A 23,169-nucleotide genomic window follows, 5' to 3' on the forward strand; every position below is an offset into this window, starting at 1 on the left:
TTAAAGTCCACTCAACTCAGAATAAGCAATTGGTTAGCATGGCTTATTTCATATAGTAGACGTTTGTCGTGGATTTGGGTATCATGTGCACATAATTGTATTACAGTAACTGGTTCAAATATAGAACTGTGTAGAACCTGATTAGTATTTGATTCAGGAGGTGATCTAAGTTGCTGGAATTTTTTTGAGGTCAACGACAGGGCTAACTGGCATGTAATTTTAGCTCTCATCAATGGGAGCTGCTTGTGAGCTAACTATCTATTACTAAGAATTGTGCTTCATGTCAATGTGATTAATCTCAGTGTGTCTGAGGTAAGCGTAAATTACTACAATGACAAATTGATGATATGAGATCCTTGTTATTTATTCTGAAAGCAATGTCCTCAAGTCAGATCGAAGGTCTATTACAGTGTCTTTGTACCAATATCCAAACTTGTGTGCTACCAAGTATGAAGTGTATTTGCTATGAAATTCAAATGACTGAATAATTAGAACGTCTGGAGATGCACTGTATGAATCTGCTAGAATTTTATAAGGAAATTATTTGCTTCTTTTTGTCTGTGTCCCAAGGTGCAGAGCGGCGTGTGAGTGGCTGCGTGCCCCACCCTGAAGAAGAGAGGAGTGATGGAGGTGTGGAGCAGCGAAGAAGAGAAGGGTCTGACTGAACTGGAGGGCTCGACAGGCACCATGATAGCCTTGAACTCCTCCAGCCACCTCCTCCTCTACTATGATGCTGCTAACCACACCAACTACACCACCACCACCAACAACATCACCTATTTCCCTTACTACCAGCACTCCCTCCCTGTGGCTGCTAGCTTCATCCTGGCCTACCTGTTCATCTTCTTGCTGTGCATGGTGGGTAATGTGCTGGTGTGTCTGATCGTGCTGGGGAACCGCCGCATGAGAACCGTCACCAACCTTTTCATCCTCAACCTGGCGGTCAGCGACCTGTTGGTGGGCATTTTCTGCATCCCCACAACGCTGGTGGACAACCTCATCACAGGTAGGCAACGGTTTGACTGACCTGGTGAATGCAACAGTGCACCCGGACCCCTTCACTTTTTCCACATCTTGTTTCGTTAAGTGTTGTTCTAAAATGTATTAAATACAAAATGTTCCTCATCAATCTACACACAATACCCCATAATGGCAACGCAAAAACGGGTTTAGACATTTTTGCAAATGTATAAAACAAAAAAAGATATCTTATTCACGTAAGTATTGAGACCCTTTGCTATGAGACTCGAAATTGAGCTCAGGTGCATCCTGTTTCCATTGATCATCCTTGAGATGTTTCTTCAATTTGATTGGAGTTTACCTGTGGTAAATTCAATTGATTGGAGATGATTTGGAAAGGCACACACTTGCCAATATAAAGTCCAACAGTTGACAGTGCATGTAAAAATAAAAACCAAGACATGAGGTCAAAAGAATTGTCCTTAGAGCTCCCAGACAGGATAGTGTCACGGTACAGATCTGGGGAAGGGCAACAAAAATGTCTGCAGCATTGAAGGTCCCCAAGAATACAGTGGCCTCAATCATTCTTAAATGGAAGAAGTTTGGAACCACCAAGACTCCTCCTAGAGCTGGATGCCCGGCCAAACTGAGCAATCGGGGGAGAAGGACCTTGGTCAGGGAGGTGACCAAGAACCAAATGGTCACTCTGACTAAGCTCCAGAGTTCCTCTATGGAGATGGAAGAACCTTCCAGAAGGACAACCATCTCTGCTGCACTCCACCAATCAGGCCTTTATCATAGAGTGGCCAGACGGTAGCCGCTACAGTGAAGCATGGTGGTGGCAGCATCATGTTGTGGGGATGTTTTTCAGCATCAGGGACTGGGAGACTAGTCAGGATCGAGGGAAAGATGAACAGAGCAAAGTATATTGAGATCCTTGATGAAAACCTGCTCCAGAGTGCTCAGACTGGAAGAAAGGTTTACCTTCCAACAGGACAATGACCCTAGCTAGGGAAGCACTCAGCCAAGACAACACAGGGGTGGCTTCTGGACAAGTCTCTGAATGTCCTTGATTGGCCCAGCCAGAGCCCGGACTTGAACCCGATCGAACATCTCTGGAGAGACCTGAAAATAGCTGTGCAGCAACACTCCCCATCCAACCTGACACAGCTTGAGAGGATCTGCAGAGAAGAATGCGTGAAACTCCCCAAATATAGGTGTGCCAAGCTTGTAGCGTCATACCCAAGAAGACTCAAGGCTATAATTGCTGCCAAAGGTGCTTCAACAAAGTAGTGAGTAAAGGGTCTGAATACTTGTGTGAATGTGATATCAATTTTTTATTTGTAATACATTTGCAAACATTTCTAAAAACCTGTTTTTGGTCTACTATTATGAGGTATTGTGTGTAGATTGATGTGGGGGGGAAACTATTTAATCGATTTTAGAATAAGGCTGTAACGTATCAAAATGTGGAAAAAGTGAAGGGGTCTAAATATTTTCTGAATGCACTGTATGTGCACCATGTCATTGGTCTCTGTCTCGCTCTGCTGTGTGTGCATCTTGCTAACTGTCATGCAAATGGAAGGGGCTGAAGCTCATTGGCAGGAACTCAAATTGTTAGGGGGCTGGCCAATGTGGGGGGAAATGGTGCAGCACAGCTTCCAAAAAAATGGTTGATTTTAAACTAGGGATTTTGTTGCTAATTGAGGTAAAACAGTCTGCTCATAGATTATGCATGTATGAACTACACATTGACACATCCAGCCCACAGCGGGAGGTAAAAAAATAGACTTAATAGCAAAGTTCCGGAGCATGTCTTTAGTAATTTGTGAATTGACTGAATGACTCATCAAAAACAAAGAACAGAAACATTGTTATAATGAATATAAACAAAGTGTTGCTGCAGGCAACATTAAATGATCAGAGGAGACATAACAGAGTGGGGAATATTGTCAGAGATCCTTCCTGCTGACTACTTTTCATGAGTTTATTTCCACCACTGGCCATGGTCTCCTTATCGTCCAAAAGCAGGACAAAAAAAAAAGGAAACTTGGCTACTTCAGACCTCAATTTACATAAGAATTCATATTTTATCACTGGGTTTGGATATTGGAGGGACCCATGTATGCCCATAAGCATTGAACATTTTAACCTTGGTCCACCCCACTATCTTTTCGTCACCCCCAAGACCCAATGTGAAGGCTAAACCCTGCCAGTGGACATACATTACCAGTCAAAACACACACCTACTCATTCCAGGGTTTTTCTTTATTTTTACTATTTTCTACATTGTAGAATAATAGGGAACACATCAAAACTATGAAATAACACATGGAATCATGTAGTAACCAACAAAGTGTTAAACAAATCAAAATATATGTTATATTTGAGATTCTTCAAAGTAGCCACCCTTTGCCTTGATGACAGCTTTGCACACGCTTGGCATTCTCTCAACCAGATTCGATACGCATTTGATATTGCCTATAGGGCACAAAATTGCTGGAACCATGGCTGGCAAGTGAGCTGTGTGACATACGCCTAAAATAACATTGCGGCACTGCAGTTGAGTTTGGGACCAGGGAGTCAGGCAGAAAACCAGCAGGTGCGGCTGGAATGCGATATGAAAAGCTGTGGATGTGCGGTGCAGACCTCTACCTTGCACCATGACTCTAATGCCTGTAACACTAGTGCTGTTTATTACTGTCTCAGTGTGAAAAGTAGGGAATTAGCTAGGGAAACTGACAGATCAATAATGTTACGTCGACATACAGACTAATAAAAACTGACATTGCACTGAAAAAAAACGTCAGAATATGAAATCTTCAATTGTTTGGCTGATGGTTTCATCATTTGATTCAGGTCTAGTGTGATTGAGGCAAAATAATAGCTAAAGTTAGCCAACTTTTGGCAAGCTCTCTCTTTCTCTAATGGTACATCAACTGGTGAAAGCTAGCCAAGTGAATTTACTTCTGTTGAAATGGGACAAAACAAAGGCTACAAAACATTTCCATACAAACAACTGCTGTTAGATATTAATAATAGCCACCTCATATCGCTATCTGACAGATAGCTAGAGGCTAGAGCTGACCTGGCTGTGGTAGCTACTAGCTAGCATAGCTAATTCATCCACCTCAGTCGAGAGGGGATGAAACATTAGCTAACGTTACATGTCAGTTACAATACCAGCTCAGAACTGCGAATAAAAACTAGTTTAGTTTTTTTCTATAAAGTTAAACAGCAGTTACCTGGCCAGCTATATCAGTCAACTAAAGAGTAGCCAGTTTCTGCTCTACTTGCGTTTACAACTCGGTGAAAGAGGTCCACACACACACTGAACTATGCTCAACTCTTGCGTGCTGGTCCAGCCAGCCTTCCAGAAGCTTTGCATGACCCCACGTCCCCAGTGAAAGTTGCACCCCTGTAAAAATATATGAAAAATGTATCCAAAGTTAGAAACATAGCGTGACATTTCGGTCAACGACCTTCATAAGACAGAGTAGTACCACTACTCCAGTTGTTTGAGCACATAACCCCCTTTTCCTCCGAGACAATGTAGAGTCATAATGAGATTTAATTCATATTAATGATGGGTAAGAGTAGCACCTCGTGGACAAAGATCAGATCCTGATTCTCTACATTCTCTGTCGAGAAACTATCCCTATAATGGGTGTACATATCCTCTTGTCCTCATTATTCATAATGTTAATATTTTGCATGCCCATTCATTTGAGGAAATTAAATTACTATTGAACTAAAGTGTTTTGTAGAAAGCAATCTAATGGACAGAAAATCATTGCTTTGGGTATCTTGTTGATATACATTTTCTGCAATTTATCCTGGCAACGGGATATAAATTGTGCCTATACCCTGCTGAGCTTGGTGTGATGAAGAGCTCTGTTCAAACATAACTTAGAAATCTTAGACACTGTTTGAGTTTTATTTAATGCATATTTCATCATGTTCATTTCAGACTGTCATTATGCACTTTCTACTGATGGAAAATGTGGGGGGGGGGTGTAAATTGATAATTTACAGACTAGTTGTATAACTGTTATACATATAAAGAATGGCTCATCTATAGTTGTATAACTACAAGATAGCAAATTACAGCCAAATAGCAAATTATACTTATGATTCCCCATTCTATAGACTCATTCAAATTGGTTTTCATTACCATCTTATGCCTTATTCATAAAGTCCTTCAAAAGAAACAGAATAGATGTTTAACCAGTGTTTATATCTCCATCTGTGGGTTGAGTGATTTGTGTCTGTGTAAATGTATATATTTTGCCATCAACTTGTTAGTGCATATGACAACTGTGTACAAGGCCTAGGGAATTGCAGCTGGGAAAGTCTATATATTTGAATTTGTCCTTATTTTAACAAGTAAATTGAACTATATGGCTGCTGTCTCTTTGTAGTTGTTGGTCATTGTCATTGATTTTGTCAACAGGCTGGCCGTTTACCAACACTGTGTGTAAACTGAGTGGTCTGGTGCAGGGGATGTCTGTGGCTGCCTCAGTCTTCACCCTGGTGGCCATCGCAGTGGACAGGTTGGTATGATGGAGGGAATTTGGTTGCAGGCAATGATTCTTGTTTACTGTGTAATTTATCTCACCTGTGATTGAGGGTGCTCTACAGTGTAGAAACAGCCATTCAACCTGTTTTGAATGTAAAAAAACAGAACATTGCACTAAGTGCAAGGGGTGCCAATATATTTGACCACATTTGTATAGTGCCTTGGCACAAAAAAAACAGCAAGCATTCTTCCTTTTCCTCTCTCTATTTCCACTCTCCACAGGTTCCGCTGCATTGTGTACCCTTTTCAGCCCAAACTCACCCTCTTAGTTGCCAAGGCGACCATAGCGATGATCTGGGTTCTGGCCGTGGTAATCATGTGTCCCTCAGCAGCTGCCCTGACCGTGGAGGAGGTGGCTGATCACTACATGGTTTACAGCCAGAACTACAACATGACCTACCCCCTGTACTCCTGCTATGAGAACTTTGCTGACCCGAAGATGAGGAAGGTCTACACCACGGTTCTGTTCGCCCACATCTACTTGGTGCCCCTGACTCTCATCACCGTCATGTACGGGCGCATCGGGGTGAAGCTCTACACCTCTGTGGTGTCAAGCAGAGAACCTCAGGATGCAGCACCTCCTCTCCCCCCAGCAAGGCATGAGGGGGGAAGGCCACAGATCTCCCAGAAGAAGATCAAGGTGATCAAGATGCTGATCGTGGTGGCCCTGCTGTTCATGCTGTCCTGGCTGCCGCTGTGGACTCTGATGCTGCTGACGGACTACGGAGGGCTGGGAGAGGAACAGCTGGAGCTCCTCACTGGATACATCTTTCCCTTCGCCCACTGGCTAGCCTTTTCCAACTCTTCTGTCAACCCCATCATCTACGGATACTTCAACGAGAACTTCAAGAGGGGCTTCCAGGCCGTCTGCCAGACCAACTCTTGCTGCCCCACAGGGAATAGGGGTGAGGTAACGGGAAGGGGAACTAGGGAAGGTAGAGCAAGAGATGGGGGTAATGGTGGACTGGATGGAGGCGGACTGAGGGATCCCACAAGCAACCCCAATCCTCTCTTGTTTGGGGCAAGAAACAAAGTATACACCGACGGTAATGTGGCAGACTCTGTGCTCCTTGAGCTGGAGTTGAAGAAGAATTCTAAGGTGGGAAGCAACACGGTCCATATTGAGGGCAGGGGGACTGGGGCGAGTGGAGGAATGGGGATTGGCTATGTGATGAACAAAAAGGGGATTCATGTTGAGGAGCCCACCAGCCCAATGGGAGTGTGTCAGGCCTGGGATCATTAGTGGGGATTGAAACCATGGAGGTGATTTCAGCATCCCTTATGAATAGAAAAGATAGGCACAGTCTTATTTCATTTTCTTTCAGATGATGTGGTATGTGGACTCAAGTCAACATTGAATTAGACCACATGACAAACTTTGATCTTGGAGTCATTCTAAGATCCCTCCAACCACTAAAAAAAGACCTGGGCCCGTATCCACAAAGTGTCTGAATAGAAAATTGGTCATAATAAGTGCTGAGAATAGAGACATCCCACTGGGTGCACACTGGTTGAATCAACGTTGTTTCAACGTAATATGTCAACGCGGTGTGCCGTGGAATCAACGTAGGAAATGCGTTTAGATTTTCTTTTTTTAAGTCATCAACCAGTGCCGTTTATCATATTTCAACCAGCGTTGTAAACATTGAAATTAGAATAAAACAAACTTAAATACATAGATTAAACAACCTGTTAATCTAATTCCAACATAATAATCATGTCTACTTTAAACTGGGTTAAATTCTACATAGAAATGTTAATCTTTTTCATCCTATATTCAATATACATTGTTTTGGGTGGTTGGAATTATGTTGAATTTCATATTTGATTAGACATACAGTGCATTCAGAAAGTACTCATACCCCTAGACTTATTCCACATTTAGTTGTGTTCGAGCCTGGATTAAATACATTTTTCTCACCCGTCTACACACAGTACCCCATCATTACAAGTATTTCTTTGCACATTTATTGAAAATGGAATACAGGAATCTCATTTACAGAAGTATTCACACCCTTGACTCCATAACTTGTAGAAAAGAGGGAGGCAGAAAAGAACAATTGCCGGAGCTGAAGAAGTCTATATCGATCCGCTAATACAGAATTAGTAAAGGCCCAGTGCACTACTTTTATGGAAAAAAAAGTCAACTAAACGTATGAGTGTTTACCAGCATTTGTAACTTGAGTCTGATAATTGTGTACAAAATAGTTAATCTGATAATACTTGTGGAATATAAAAATACTACAGTTTCTTGAAATACTTTGCAAATGCAACTTGTTTCTATGTAAAACCTGACATGGTCTATTCATTCCTATTCCATTTTAGCATACACACTTATCCAGGGCTACTTAGTGAGTGCATACATTTTCATACTGGTCCCTCGTGGGAATTGAACCCACAACCATAGCATTGCAAGCACCATGCTCTACCAACTGAGCCACATCATTTCTTCACAAACCACTTCATGTCTCAATGTACTCAATTACTGTATTGTGCATAGTTATTCTTCTTGGCTATGGAAAGTCTACAGGTACAAACCTAGATGAAGAGCCTATGTACAATACCAATGAAATCTCACACTAAATTCATGCAAATATGTACAAAAAGTATTTTCGCAGATTGTGCGTTTTCGTGAGGCTTAATTTGTGTGAAAATACATTTTTGTGCAACTTCATTCAGAGGAAAATACATTTTGTCGGGGGCAAACTGAGGAACAATCTTTGAAAGTTATTGGAGCAATGCATTTTGACAAATGCTGTTCTACACTGCCTTTTGTGTCCCACATTTATTCATATAAAAACTGTTGACAACCCAATATTGTTAATCAACCAGGTTGTCACCGAAATACTTTTGGAATCGTTTTGATTAATGCCTATGCTGTCTTCTATGTTTGTTTTTGCTTAATACTTTGGGATACCGGTGCTATGTTTGCAACTATAACGAGTCTGGGCTATGATCAAGCTATAAATGCAGTTAAACAGGTTCATGGAAAATAATGAATTATGTTGGCTGTCACTTATGGCACTTCCAAGGCCGTTTCATAATGATTATTACGGTCGTGTCAATCATGTTATGTACTTAGGCTATTGTAACAAGGTATATGCCAGCATTGTAGGCCTACTGGCTTTGTCCAGAGGACCTACTATGCTTCCATGGCAACGGCCGTTAGAGCAGACTTTTTTTCCTAGGTATGAGCCGTGGTTAGAGTCCCTGTTGCAGCTTTCACTCTTCCACTACATTGGTGGCAGCGTTGGGATCATATACAGCTTGCGTCTAATTATGTGATCTAGTGGTGGGAAGCATTCTGTTTTTCAACAGTGTGTTGGGTGTAATTACGATGATATATCTAGTGAACAATGGATAAGCAACAATGTTGTATTCCACAAGCGGACCGTGATGGAGGGAAGTAGCCACTACAGGTGTAATCAAGCATTACATCAAAGTTGCCTGAAGCTGAATGGAAAGTGCTCTGCCCTGACCAGTTATTCAGAAGGAAATCCTCTGTGACTGTCTAATTTACATAAGTTAACTTACCAGTGTGGACCCAAAACAAAAACACATTCTACACATTTACTAACTACCTGTTTAAAGTGTTATTACAACCATGGTGGTGTTTTGTTACTGGAGCGTGAATATCTAATAACCTGACAATGATCTACATCATATGGGTAGACAAATAATGGTGTGTTATGCAAGAAAAAACAACTATTTTTTTAGGATGCAAACCACTGTTGTTCCATCCTGGTCTGATCTAATGAGATGGAAGTAGGATTTTTCTACGGCCTAGAATCGAGTCCTTTCCCTGTCAGGAAGGACGAAGTAGGCCCCTCTTGGTTCTCATTGTCGAAGACTGAACTCAAGTTAGGGGTTATAGGTCAGGCTCTCCTTTACCACTTTGCCCAACATGTTAAATCCCAGAGGTTGTAAATAAACTATTTTTAAGGTGATATACAGTACTAGTCAAAAGTTGACACACCTACTCATTCCAAGGTTTTTATTTTTTTACTATTTTCTATATTGTAGAATAATAGTGAAGACATCAAAACTCTGAAATAACCAACAAAGTGTTGTAAAAATAGTTGGATTTGTTTATTTGAGATTCTTCAAAGTAGCCAACCCTTTGCCTTGACAGCTTTGCACACTCTTGGCATTCTCTCAACGAGCTTCACCTGGAATGCTTTTCCAACAGTCTTGAAGGAGTTCCCACATATGCTGAGCACTTGTTGGCTGCTTTTCCTTCACTCTGTGGACCAACTCATCCCAAACCATCTCAATTGGGTTGTGGTCGGGTGATTGTGGAGGTCAGGTCGTCTGATGCAGCACACCACTCTCCTTGGTCAAATAGCCCTTGCACAGCCTGGAGGTGTGTTGGGTCATTGTCCTGTTGAAAACAAATGGTAGTCCCACTAAGTGCAAACCAGATGGGATGGAGTATCTCTGCAGAATTCTGTGGTAGCCATGTTGGTTAAGTGTGCCTTGAATTCTAAATAAATCACGCAGTGTCACCAGCAAAGCACCCCCACACCTCCTCCATGCTTCACAGTGGGAATCACACATGCAGAGATCATCCGTTCACATACTCTGTGTCTCACAAAGATCTCCAGTTTGCACTCATCAGAAGGACAGATTTCCACCGGTCTAATGTCCATTGCTCGTGTTTCTTGGCCCATGCAAGTCTCTTCTTATTGGTGTCCTTTAGTAGTGGTTTCTTTGCAGCAATTTGACCACAAAGGTTGATTCACGCTGAACAGTCTCCTCTGAACAGTTGATGTTGAGAAGTGTCTGTTACATGAACTCTGTGAAGCATTTATTTGGGCTGCCATTTCTGAGGCTGGTAACTCTAATGAACTTATTCTCTGTAGCAGAGGTCTTCCTTTCCTGTGGCGGTCCTCATGAGAGCCAGTTTCATAATAGCGCTTGATGGTTTTTACGACTGCACTTGAAGAAACTTTCAAAGTTCTTGAAATGTTCCGGATTGACTGACCTTCATGTCTTAAAGTAATGAACTGTTGTTTCTCTTTGATTATTAGAGCTGTTCTTGCCATAATATGGACTTGGTCTTTTACTAAATAGAGCTATCTTCTTTATACCACCCCTTACTTGTCACAACACAACTGATTGGCTCAAACGTATTAAGAAGGAAGCCTCCCGGATGGCGCAGTGGTCTAGGGCACTGCATCGCAGTGCTAGCTGTGCCACCAGAGACTCTGGATTTGCGCCCAGGCTCTGTCGCAGCCGGCCGCGACCGAGAGATCCGTGGGGCGACGCACAATTGGCCTAGCGTCGTCCGGGTTAGGGAGGGTTTGGCCGGTAGGGATATCCTTGTCTCATCGTGCACTAGCGACTCCTGTGGCAGGCCTGGCGCAGTGCGCGCTTACCAGGTCGCCAGGTGCACGGTGTTTCCTTCGACACATTGGTGCGGCTCCCCAATTTTCATGGTATCCAATTGTTAGTAGGTACTATCTTGTTTCATCGCTACAACTCCCGTACAGGCTCGGGAGAGACGAAGGTCGAAAGCCATGCGTCCTCCAAAACACAACCCAACCAAGCCACACTGCTTCTTAACCCGGGTTGGATGCGCGCTGTGTTAAGAAGCAGTGCAGCCTGGTTGGGGTGTGTTTCGGAGGACGCATGGCTTTCGACCTTCATCTCTCCCGAGCCCGTATGGGAGTTGTAGCGATGAGACAAGATAGTAACTACTAACAATTGGATACCATGAAAATTGGGGAGAAAAAACGTATTAAGAAGGAAAGCAGTTCCACAAATGAACTAGGAACACCTGTTTGTTGAAATGCATTCCCGCTGACTACCTCATGAAGCTGGTTGAGAGAATGCCAAGAGTGTGCAAAGCTGTCAAGGCAAAGGGTGGCCATTTGAAGAATCTCAAATATAAAATATATTTTGATTTGTTAAAAAAAAAATGTTTAAATGGTTACTACATGATTTCATGTGTGTCATTTCATAGTTTGTGTAAAGACAATATAGAAAATAGTCCAAAATAAAGAAAAACCCTTGAATGAGTATGTGTGTCCAAACTTGACTGGTACTGTATATATTTTTTTCCACAAGGGGTGGGTGTTGCAGCGCTCTCAGCTTCCCTACTTCCCGCTGCTATGAGCATCCACATTAATGTACTAGTGTTTAGAAACATATTCTATTCTTAATTATAATACAAATGACTCCAAAATGGCAATACATTATTTACCATTCATTGCTATTGGGTACAAAATAGTCTGAAACACAGCCAAAACTAATTGCAAATGCATCCAAGAAGTTTGTAGTCACAAGCTTGATGTAGTCATTGCGTGCTAGAAATAATGGGACCAAATACTAAAGTTTTGACTACTTTATTCATAAGAATCTTTTAGGGTGTCAATTTTTACCCCTACCTTAGAGAAAAAAGTATTACTTGTTAATCGTCATCTTTTTTTGCCACATACACCAGCTAGGTGCAGTTTTACAGGGTCAGTCATAGTAGTACGGCACCCCTGGAGCAAATTAGGGTTAACTGCCTTGCTCAAGGGCACATCAACATTTTTCACCTTGTTGGCTCTGGCGTTTGAACCAACAACCTTTCGGTTACTGGCACAACGCTCTAAACGCAACATTTGGTTTGTCTACAAATAAATGCTTGATATGTTAGATTCACGTTTCTATCTCAACCAAAAATCTAAGTAAAAGAATAGCACTAAATCAAATCAAAAACTTTAAATGCACTTCAAATAAAGTTTGATTTAGAACTATTTTTAGAACATATCAAGCATTTATTTGTAGACCAACTAGATGTTGCGTTTAGAGCGTTGGGACAGTAACCGAAAGGTTGTTGGAAGAGCTACTCCTCTGTTTAGCGCTTCCACTTGGCTTTAGGTTGTTGAACAGAGCCTTTGCCTTCCCATATTTGAGTTTGCGCCACTTTTGTTTTCGCTCCCTATCCTAAATTGGTTTGGGTTTTTTCTTTTGGTTTTTGTCGGATCTCAGGCAAGTCCAGTAGGTGTCCATTGCGGGGATCTTTTAGGACTCAACTGGAGTTGCTTGTCCAGCTCTCCCATGGATGCCATTCGGAACCCATGTTTGGGACCCAATGCGTTTTGTTTTTTGGATTTCCATGGCTCATTTGTTAATTACCTACCTGTTGAGCAACGATTTTTAGTTTCTTATTGGGGTATGTAAACACTTACAAGACTAAATCTAGCTAATATTTCATTGAATACAAGATCACAAACCGTAAGCTGATAAGATACAATTGAACAAACGGTAACTCATTTGCAACTGTTTAAAGATCAAATTTGCTTGCAATAAGATCTGCTGAATCATGTTCAAGTGTTACAATGGTTGTATTGACAGTTGCAATGGCATGATACTGCATTGGTGCACTTAAAGCCTCCATATGTGTTAAGTATATACAGTGGGGTACAAAATTATTGACGCCCTTGATAAAGATTAGCAATAATGAATATATTGATATTGAGCTATGCTGTATTTAAAAAAAAAATATATATATATATACTTAATATTTCTCTGAGCAATTGTACAACAAGAAAATTGGTATTCCTAAGGATTTTTATAAATAAAGTAGTAAAAAGTTTAGAACTTGGTCTCATATTCCTAGCACGCAATGACATCAAGCTTGTGACTCTACAAATTGTTGGATGCATTTAAAGTTTTTGGTTGTTTTTCCAGATTATTTTGTGCCCAATAGATATTAAGGGTAAATAATGTATTGTCATTTTGGAGTCATCTACATTGTAAATAAGAATAGAATGTTTCTAAATACTTCTACTTCTACATTCATGTGGATGCTACCATGACTACAGATAATCCTGAATGAATTGAGTGAGACGGTTAGTGTCGAAACTCATACATGCTAATGAAAAATGAAATTCCTATTTTCCTCAGGAGGCGATGTGTGGGGATTTATTGTATGACGCTCAAACATTCTTATTACTATAAAATGTTCTCATAAAAAGCATATTTTAACACTGTCTACTCAGGCAAATTTGCCGAACTGCTAAACCAAATCAGATCTCCCGTACATACCCCTCCTGATGAAGGCAGCCAATGGCCTGCTTCTATCTACGATGTAAACACAGCCTCTTGTGAAAATACGAACTGCATTCAGATATGCAGTGCAGTCGGAAAGTGTTCAGACCCCTTGACTTTTTCCACATTTTGTTACAGCCTTATTCTAACATTGATTAATTTATTTTCCCCCCTCAATCTACACACAATACCCCATAATGACAAATCAAACAGATTTTTACACTTAATTTTTTAAAACCTAAATATTACATTTACATACATTTTCAGACCCTGTACTTTGTTGAAACACCTTTGGAAGTGATTACAGCCTCAAGTCTTCTTGGGTATGACACTACAAGCTTGGCATACCTGTATTTGGGGAGTTTCTCCCATTCTTCTCTGCAGATTCTCTCAAATTCTGTCAGATTGGATGGGGAGCATCGCTGCAAAGCTATTTTCTCTCCAGAGATGTTCGATCGGGTTCAAGTCCAGGCTCTGGCTAGCCCACTCAAGGAAATTGTGACTTTTCCCGAAGAAACTTCTGCGTTGTCTTGACTGTGTGTTTAGGGTCGTCCTGTTGGAGGGTGAATCTGTGCCCCAGTTTGAGGTCCTAAGCGCTTTGGAGCAGATTTTCATTAAGAATTTCTCCGTACTTTTCTCCTTTAATCTTTCCCTCGATACTGACTAGTCTCCCAGTCCCTGCCGCTGAAACACATCTCCACAGCATGACGCTGCCACCACCATGCTTCATGTATGTGCCTTTTACCGAGTGTCTTCCGTCTACCATAAAGGCCTGATTGGTGAAGTGCTGCAGAGATGGTTGTCCTTCTGGAAGGTTCTCCCATCTCCACAGAGCAACTCTGGAGCTCTGTCAGAGTGACCATCGGGTTCTTGGTCACCTCCCTGACCAAGGCCCTTCTCCCCCGATCGCAGTTTGCCTGGCCGGCCAATTATAGGAAGGGTTTTGGTGGTTCCAAACTTCTTCCATTTAAGAACACTGTGTTCTTGGGGACTTTCAATGTTGCATAAATTGTTTGGTATCCTTCCCCAGATCTATGCTGCAACACAATCCTGTCTCAGAGCTCTACGGACCACTCAATTAAATTTACTACAGGTGGACTTCAATCAAGTTAGAGAAACATTTCACGGATGATCAATGGAAACAGGATGCAGCTGAGCTCAATTTTGAGTCTCATGGCAGGGTCTGAATACTTATGTAAATAAGGTATGTTTTTCATTTTTAATAGATTTGCAAAAATGTCTAAACCTGTTATTCGTATTGTCATTATCAGGTATGGTGCATAGATTGAGGGGGGGAAATGTAATCAGTTTTAGAATAAGGCTGTAGCATAACAAAATGTGGAAAAGTCTAGGTCTGAATACACTGTAACTTGCTCCCAAAGAATGAATTAAGATAAATATATGTTTGAGTGCATTTGAAATATGCAGCATGCAATACGAATTGTCTTGATCGTATGAAAAAGGTAACTCCGTTGACCATTTATTAAGCCCCGTTTTTTTGGCACTTAGAAGTTAACCCAGGTTGGGCTGGCCTTAGTGGGCTTGCTCAATTTGCATTTCCACTGCTTCCAGATATTAGAAATCATGTCATGTTGCTAGGTAGACAATATGTGACTGCAGCTGGCAATTAGGTGCTAGTGGAAAAGGGGCTTTAGTGTTTAATTAGCTATTGCACTGTCAATGAATTCAATTGCCATAGCCACGGGAGGTAGGGTTGCTGACCTGAGAAATTAGAATAAAAAAATCTACACAAAAGTAGTGCATTGGGCTTTTAGTGTTAGTGGACAGATGTCTGTAGCACAGGTACACATTTTTTTCCAGCATCTCCACTTTGGAGAGTTGTAAAGAATAGTGTCTTTCAGGATTCAATAGTTGGAGTTGTAAGAGTTGTTGCCCTGTCCCATTCAGTGTGATTTTTATTCCAATGGAATCCAGTAAAGAACAAAACCCTGTCCTCAAAATGCTCAAGGTTATGGGCAAAGACACAATATCCATATCAAATCAAATAACATAGAAAACCACTTTGTGCAGTATTGATTTACTTAATGTACATTACTGTATTTTGCATAGTCTGGTCATCTAGGTTTGTACCTGTAGACTTTCGATCACCATGAAGAAAAACTATGCACAATACATTAATTGAGTAAGTTGAGGCATCAAGTGATTTGTGATGATGTGGCTCATTTGGTAGAGCATGACGCTTGCAATGCTACGGTTGTGGGTTCAATTCCCATTGGGAAAATGGGAACATAGAAATCAGTTGCATTTGCAAAGTATTTCAAGAAACTGGAAAACATTTTATATTCCACAATTATGATCAGATTAACTTTTGTACAGATAATTATCAGACTCAAGTTACAAATGCTAGTAAACACTCATATGTTTAGTTTACTTAAATTTAAAAATTTAAAAAGTGGTGCACTGGGCCTTTTTCTTCTGCATTCTGATGTATAAATAGTGACGGCAGGGCTCATTCAAACTGTAGTAGGATAGTTCTCACAGATGAGTGAGTCAACCCATGCTTGGTGAATAGCACTTGGTTGATCTCTGTGAGCAGGACGCAGGAGTGCTGAATAAATCACATCAAAGGAATGTAGTTTGAGTGCTAGAAAATGAACATCCCGACAGTCTGAGGCAGAGTGCTCTGGAATCATCCTACTCCAAATATAGACAGGGATAATTTGGCATTCTTTATTTGTTAGTATGAATGAAAATAGTGGGTGGTGCCTTGATGACTATTACATTTACACTACTTGTGCTATAGATTTTTGTAGTCTTAAATTATTACTTTGAATAAACTGATAGCTTAAACTCCTTGTCCCAGAATGACATGCTAGCTTGTGATAAAGCTATCTGCTCCTGCTAGCTAGCAACAGATCTACAGTACTTGTGACTAGCTAGCCACATTGCTAGATTTGCTGTGTTCTGTTGGGAGTCATTTTACAGCTTGCATTGATTGTATCACATTTCTATAACTAAATAGATAGCTTACAAATAAAAACAAATTAAAAAATGATAGCAGTTTGTCACCAGCTGTCTACTACCTTAGATACAGATAACATGATCAGCAGAGATAGAACACAGGTTTTACAGTTTAGTACTGGGCGGCGTTTTGCATGTCCAGCTAGCTAACCGATTTTTTTATTTTATTATTATTATTATTACATTTGCAAGAATTGACATTGCCAACAAACGGAGATGTGTTCAGAATAAATACATATACACAATAAGTTTAAAAAAAACATCTCCTTCGACAGAGATTGATCGTCTCAAACTAAAGCAGACAGGTGGTGGGCCGTAGCAAGCGATCTGCGATATAAACAGAAGGAAACAAAAGGCAGGGCTGGAAACGGACGGCACCAGAAACTCTGGCCAATCCAATGTCAACCTTAAGTAAGCCCTCATTCCCTGTGCACTTTGGAGATCATACCGCACTTGTAAACCTTGAGGAAAATTGGATTTTCAGTTTACCTTCAAAATTTAAACGGAAATATATTTGACTCCAATTGTGATAGCAGTGTTTGTGCAAGCATGTAATTTGACACAGACAGTACTTGCCTGCAGACACAGGTATGTATTATTCTGACAACTGGAAGCCTACCATGTTGTAATAGGTTTTTACAATAACCAAATGCCATTGTATTTTAGAGCCACTTTGTAAATACTGCAATGCATGATCGAACCACTGCTTCAAATGATTTTCAGACTAGTGATTGTCAAACTACTGTATGTGTGTGTATATCTATTTGTAGTGGGAGTGGTATTTGTAATTTCATGTTTATGTATCCTGATATTATTGGTGTTATGGGAGTAATTGTTTTATCATAAATGTTAAACCTGCGTTCATGTTGCAATGAGAGAGAGTCAAAATGACTCATTACATGTTTTAATCACATCAAATCAAACTGAAAGTCATCAGTTACATTAATTGAATCTGTATTGGAACATGATAAATGGAAGTAAAGGGGCTTACTTGTTCTTTTGCTACATGTAAATTGATACTCCACCATGAGTTTTAAAATGGTGCCTTGCATTAAATTGTCTAAAGTGGGTGGAGGAATATTGAATTATTTATTGTATTTTTTTAAATGATCTGCACTTAAGTTAAACGTTTTCTAATTATACTTATCTTTGGGCAACAGGTAAATTAAACTATTGTGTTCTAATGTTGTTTGATTTATATTGCAGCAGGGTGGCCAATGGTCATAATGCACCACAAGGCATGCTGGGTTAATTAAGTCTAAATCTGTGTAATCTGTACTGCCCTACCAAGCAAGCAAGAAGGCAGTAACTGCTCATTTGGTCAAAAATGAGTTAGTCATTTTTGCTACATTAAATACATGCTTAATCATGTGGACAAGTATCCTGCCTTGTATTGTGTTTTGGAGAAAATGGAGGTCATGTTAGAAGTAACTGCATAAATGTACTGTGAAACCAAGGTAAATAAAAGTAATTTTTCTCAGTTCCACACTATGAGCAGTTACTGCATTTTTGCTTGGTAGGGCAGTGTATCTTTCAAGGTCAATTTGCTAAGATGTTTAGTAGTATACTTTGTCAACTTCGTGTGAGTGCCTGCGTATTACAAACTGAGCAATTGCAGTTTGAGACCTAGTTTCTTTGTCTGCTTTTGACTTTTTATGTACAAGTTGCTATGCCAAATAAAAAAAAATGAATGTTAGATGTATGTGATCGCTGCGGGAATTGAATCCATGGTGATGCATTGATGTTACCAGTGTTAAACTCGTATATACTGAGCAACACACCTCTGAAGTAATATTCCTTATCTATGGATACAGTTCTCAGTGTTGGGAGGTCTTCAGAAATGTAAAATATACAGGAAATGCTGAAGGCTGCATAACAAGCTGTTAAATGCACCACAGGCTTACAGTTAGCTACCTGTAGGGACATGCAATCCGCTGAGTGCTGTGTGGCTGAATTGTCTAACCCTTGGTTTTTAAAATGTTTGTAGGAACAGCATGGTATGACTTACCTTAACAGCATGGTATATGTGCAGTTGTTTATGCAGAGCTGGCTTTAATTGTACTTAGTGTATGCCAGCTGTGCTATGAATCATCTAAAACCACATGAACTAGAACCTAGTGGTTCCTCCTGTAAAAGTTGCGTCATACTGCAGCACACCTTGCGGGCTCCCGCAGAATTCTATGCCACGTTATTTAAATTGTCTGCCGTTGTTGCCATTAATGCTAGTTTGACCACCAGAGGGCATCTTTGAGAACAATTTGATAGTCTTCAATATTGGCTGTATCAGATCATTTTTACCTTTTTTTTTTTTAGAAGAAGAACATAGTACGTGGGATTGATTTAAGAAATGTAGCTGAATTTGATTAATATGACGTTTCTATTCCAAGAAAAATAAAAAACAAAACCCTCAGGGTTTTAATCAGGAAAATGTGACGGTCAGGAGTAGGCTACAGTACTAAGAACATAACATTTTCACACCCTAATTGCAATCTAACCAATACCCAAAAGGAGATTCAGTGAAAATAAAAACCTCATTGATTTATCAAGACCAGTCCCAATGCTTATCTCAGAGCAGCGCGAAACAGTTCTGAAATAGTTGACCACTGCGGTAGGCTATTGTTTCAAATCCTATTGCTTCTAACTTAAATAAGACTTAGACCACTTTTAACAGCACATTACTCAGCACTAGTGACTCATGTCGCCTATGGTAGGCCTACAGTGTACAGTTGAAGTCGGAAGTTTACATACACCTTCGCCAAATACATTTAAACTCATTTTTTCACAATTCCTGACATTTAATCCTAGTAAAAATCTGCTGTCTTAGGTCAGTTAGGATCACCACTTTATTTTAAGAATGTGAAATGTCAGAATAATAGTAGAGAGAATGATTTAATTCCGCTTTTACTTCTTTCATCACATTCCCAGTGGATCAGAATGTTTACATAAACCTGCCAAATACTAATTGAGTGTGTCTTTAAATGGTTTAACTTGGGTCAAATGTTTCAGGTAGCCTTCCATAAGCTTCCCACAATAAGTTGGGTGAATTTTGGCCCATTCCTCCTGAAGAGCTGGTGTAACAGCCAGGTTTGTAGGGCTCCTTGCTGGCACTCACTTTTTCAGTTCTGCCCACAAATGTTCTATAGGATTGAGGTCAGGGCTTTGATGGCCACTCCAATATCTTGACTTTGTTGTCCTTAAGCCATTTTGCCACAACTTTGGAAGTATGTTTGGGGTCATTGTCCATTTGGAAGACCCATTTGCAATCCAGCTTTAACTTCCTGACTGATGTCTTGAGATGTTGCTTCAATATATACACAACATTTTTCTTCCTCACAATGCCATCTATTTTGTGAAGTGCACCAATCCCTCATGCAGCAAATCACCCCCATAACATGATGCTGCCACTCCCGTGCTTCAGTTGGGATGGTGTTCTGCGGCTTGCAAGCATCCCCCTTTATCCTCCAAACATAACGATGGACATTATGGCCAAACAGTTCTATTTTTGTTTCATCAGACCAGAGGACATTTCTCCAAAAAGTATGATCTTTGTCCCCATGTGCAGTTGCAAACCGTAGTCTGGCGGTTTTGGAGCAGTGGCTTCTTCCATGCTGAACGGCCTTTCAAGTTATGGTCGATATATGACTCGTTTTACTGTGGATATAGATACTTTGGTACCTGTTTCGTCCTGCATCTTCACAAGGTCCGTTGCTGTTGTTCTGGGATTGATTTGCACTTTTCACACCAAACTACGTTCATCTCTAGGAGACAGAATGCGTCTCCTTCCTGAGCGGTATGACGGCTGCATGGTCCCATGGTGTTTATACTTGCATACTATTGTTTGTACAGATGAACGTGGTACCTTCAGGCATTTGAAAATTGCTCCCAAGGATGAGCCAGACCTGTGGAGGTCTACAATTTTTTTTCTGAGGTCTTGGCAGATTTTTAAAAGATTTTCCCATGATGTCAAGCAAAGAGGCACTGAGTTTGAAGGTAGGCCTTGAAATACATCCACAGGTACACCTCCAATTGACTCAAATGATGTCAATTAGCCAATCAGAAGCTTCTAAAGCCATGACATTTTCTGGAATTTTCCAAGCTGTTTAAATGCACAGTGAACTTCTGACCCACTGGAAATCTGATAGTGAATTATAAGTGAAATAATCTGTAAACAATTGTTGGAAAAATGACTTGTCGTGTACAAAGTAGATGTCCTAACCAACTTGCCAAAACTATAGTTTGTTAACAAGATATTTGTGGAGCGTATGTAAAACATGTTTTTGTTTTCTGTGAATTTAGAGGATACTAAATGAATATCTAATGGGCATGTAAAGACCAGCTACACTACATGACCAAAGGTATGTGGACACCTGCTGGTTGAACATCATTCCAAAATCATGGGCAAGAATATGGAGTTGGTCTCTTCTGGGAAAGCTTTCCACTAGATGTTGGATCATTGCTGTGGGGACTTACTTCCATTCAGCCACAAGAGTTTTAGTGAGGTCGGGCGATTAGGCATGGCTTGCAGTCGGCATTCCAATTCATCTCAAAGGTGTTCGATGGGGTTGAGGGCAGGGCTCTGTGCATGCCAGTCAAGTTCTTCCACACCGATCTCAACAAACCCTTTCTGTATGGACTTTGATTTGTGCACGGGGGCATTGTCATGTTGAAACAGGAAAGGGCCTTCCCCATACTGTTGCCACAAAGTTGGCAGTGCAGAATTGACTAGAATGTCATTGTATGCTGTAGTGTTACGATTTCTCATCACTGGAACTAAAAGGGGCCTAGCCCGAACTATGAAAAACCACCCTGGACCATTATTCCTCCTCCGCCAAATGTTACAGTTGGCACTATGTATTCGGGCAGGTAGCATTCTCTTGGCATCTCCCAAACCCAGATTCGTCCATCAGACTGCCAGATGTTGAAGCGTGATTCATTACTCCAGAGACATTTTCAGCTTCCAGGAATTGTGTACAGATCCTTGCGAAATGAGGCCGTGAATTATCATGTTCTAACACGAGGTGATAGCGGCGAATGAATGGCACGACAATGGGCCTCAGGATCTTGTCACAGTATCTCTGGGGATTGAAATTGGCATCGATAAAATGCAATTGTGTTCGTTGTCCACCCACCCACACAACACCACACACACACAGTCTACCATCTGCCCGGTACAGTTGAAGCCAGGATTCATCCGTGAAGAGCACACTTCTCCAGCGTGCAAGTGGCTATCGAAGGTGCGCATTTTCCCACTGAAGTCAGTTGCAACGCTGAAATGCAATCAGGTCAAGACCCTGGTGAGGACGACGAGCACACAGATGCACTTCCCTGACACGGTTTCTGACAGTTCGTGCAGAAATTCTTCGGTTGTGCAAACCCACAGTTTCATCAGCTGTCCGGATGGCTGGTCTCGGATGATTCCACTGGTGAAGAAGCCGGATGTTAAGTGTAATTTGTATAAACCTCGAAAAACATAATTCTGATTTTACTACATCTCAAGCAGCAGCGTAAAAACAAGCGGGGGCCGGATACCACTTGCTGTGCGGTAGCAGATAGGACATTCTATGACTTGGGTGACAAGTCAAACTAGAATGGTCCAAACACACCAAGACAGGTACGACAAAGCCTCAGGAAACTGAGGGGGAAACAGAGGCCGAGCAAGTGCTCGGCATCTGACCGCAAGGCACTACAGAGGGTAGTGCATACGGCCCAGTACATCACTAAAGCCAAGCTGCTTGCCATCCAGGACCTCTACACCAGGCGGTGTCAGAGGAAGGTGCTAAAAATTGTCAAAGACCCCAGCCACCCCAATCATAGAATGTTCTCTCTACTACCGCATACCGGAATGCCAAGTCTAGGACAAAAAGGCTTTTCAGTTTTTACCCCCAAGCCATAAGACTCCTGAACAGGTAATCAAATGGCTACCCAGACTATTTGCATTGTGTGCCGCCCCCCAACCCCTCTTTTTACACTGCTGCTACTCTCCGTTTATCATATATGCATAGTCACTTTAACTATACATTCATGTACATACTACCTCAATTGGGCCGACCAACCAGTGCTCCCACACATTGGCTAACCGGGCTATCTGCATTGTGTCCCGCCACCCACCAACCCCTCTTTTACGCTACTCTCTGTTCATCATATATGCATAGTCACATTTGAACCATATCTACATATACATACCACCTCAATCAGCCTGACTAACCGGTGTCTGTATGTAGCCTTGCTACTTTTATAGCCTCGCTACTGTATATAGCTAGTCTTTTTACTGTCGTTTTATTTCTTTACTTACCCATTGTTCACCTAACACCTTTTTTGCACTATTGGTTAGAGCCTGTAAGTAAGCATTTCACTGTAAGGTCTACACCGGTTGTATTCGGCGCACGTGACAAACTCTGATTTGATTTGTTAAGATGCTGGAGGAAACGGGTATCCACAGTAAAACGAGTCATATATCGACATAACCTGAAAGGCCGCTCAGCAAGGAAGAAGCCACTGCTCCAAAACCGCCATAAAAAAAGCCAGACTACGGTTTGCAACTGCACACTGGGACAAAGATCATACTTTTTGGTGAAATGTCCTCTGGTCTGATGAAACAAAAATAGAAC

At 41.1% G+C, this 23,169-nt stretch overlaps 1 protein-coding gene across 1 annotated transcript; it reads left to right on the forward strand.

Annotated features, from left to right (window-relative positions):
• The first annotated feature begins 624 nt into the window (after window positions 1–624).
• Window positions 625–6,782, forward strand: LOC115111219 (neuropeptide FF receptor 1-like). Its single transcript, XM_029637077.1, has 3 exons — window positions 625–1,006; window positions 5,414–5,513; window positions 5,762–6,782. The coding sequence occupies exons 1-3, from the start codon at window positions 625–627 to the stop codon at window positions 6,780–6,782; spliced, it is 1,503 nt and encodes a 500-aa protein (XP_029492937.1).
• The last annotated feature ends 16,387 nt before the right edge of the window (window positions 6,783–23,169 follow it).

This window comes from Oncorhynchus nerka, linkage group LG27, assembly GCF_034236695.1.
Source record: "Oncorhynchus nerka isolate Pitt River linkage group LG27, Oner_Uvic_2.0, whole genome shotgun sequence".
Taxonomy (NCBI): domain Eukaryota; kingdom Metazoa; phylum Chordata; class Actinopteri; order Salmoniformes; family Salmonidae; genus Oncorhynchus; species Oncorhynchus nerka.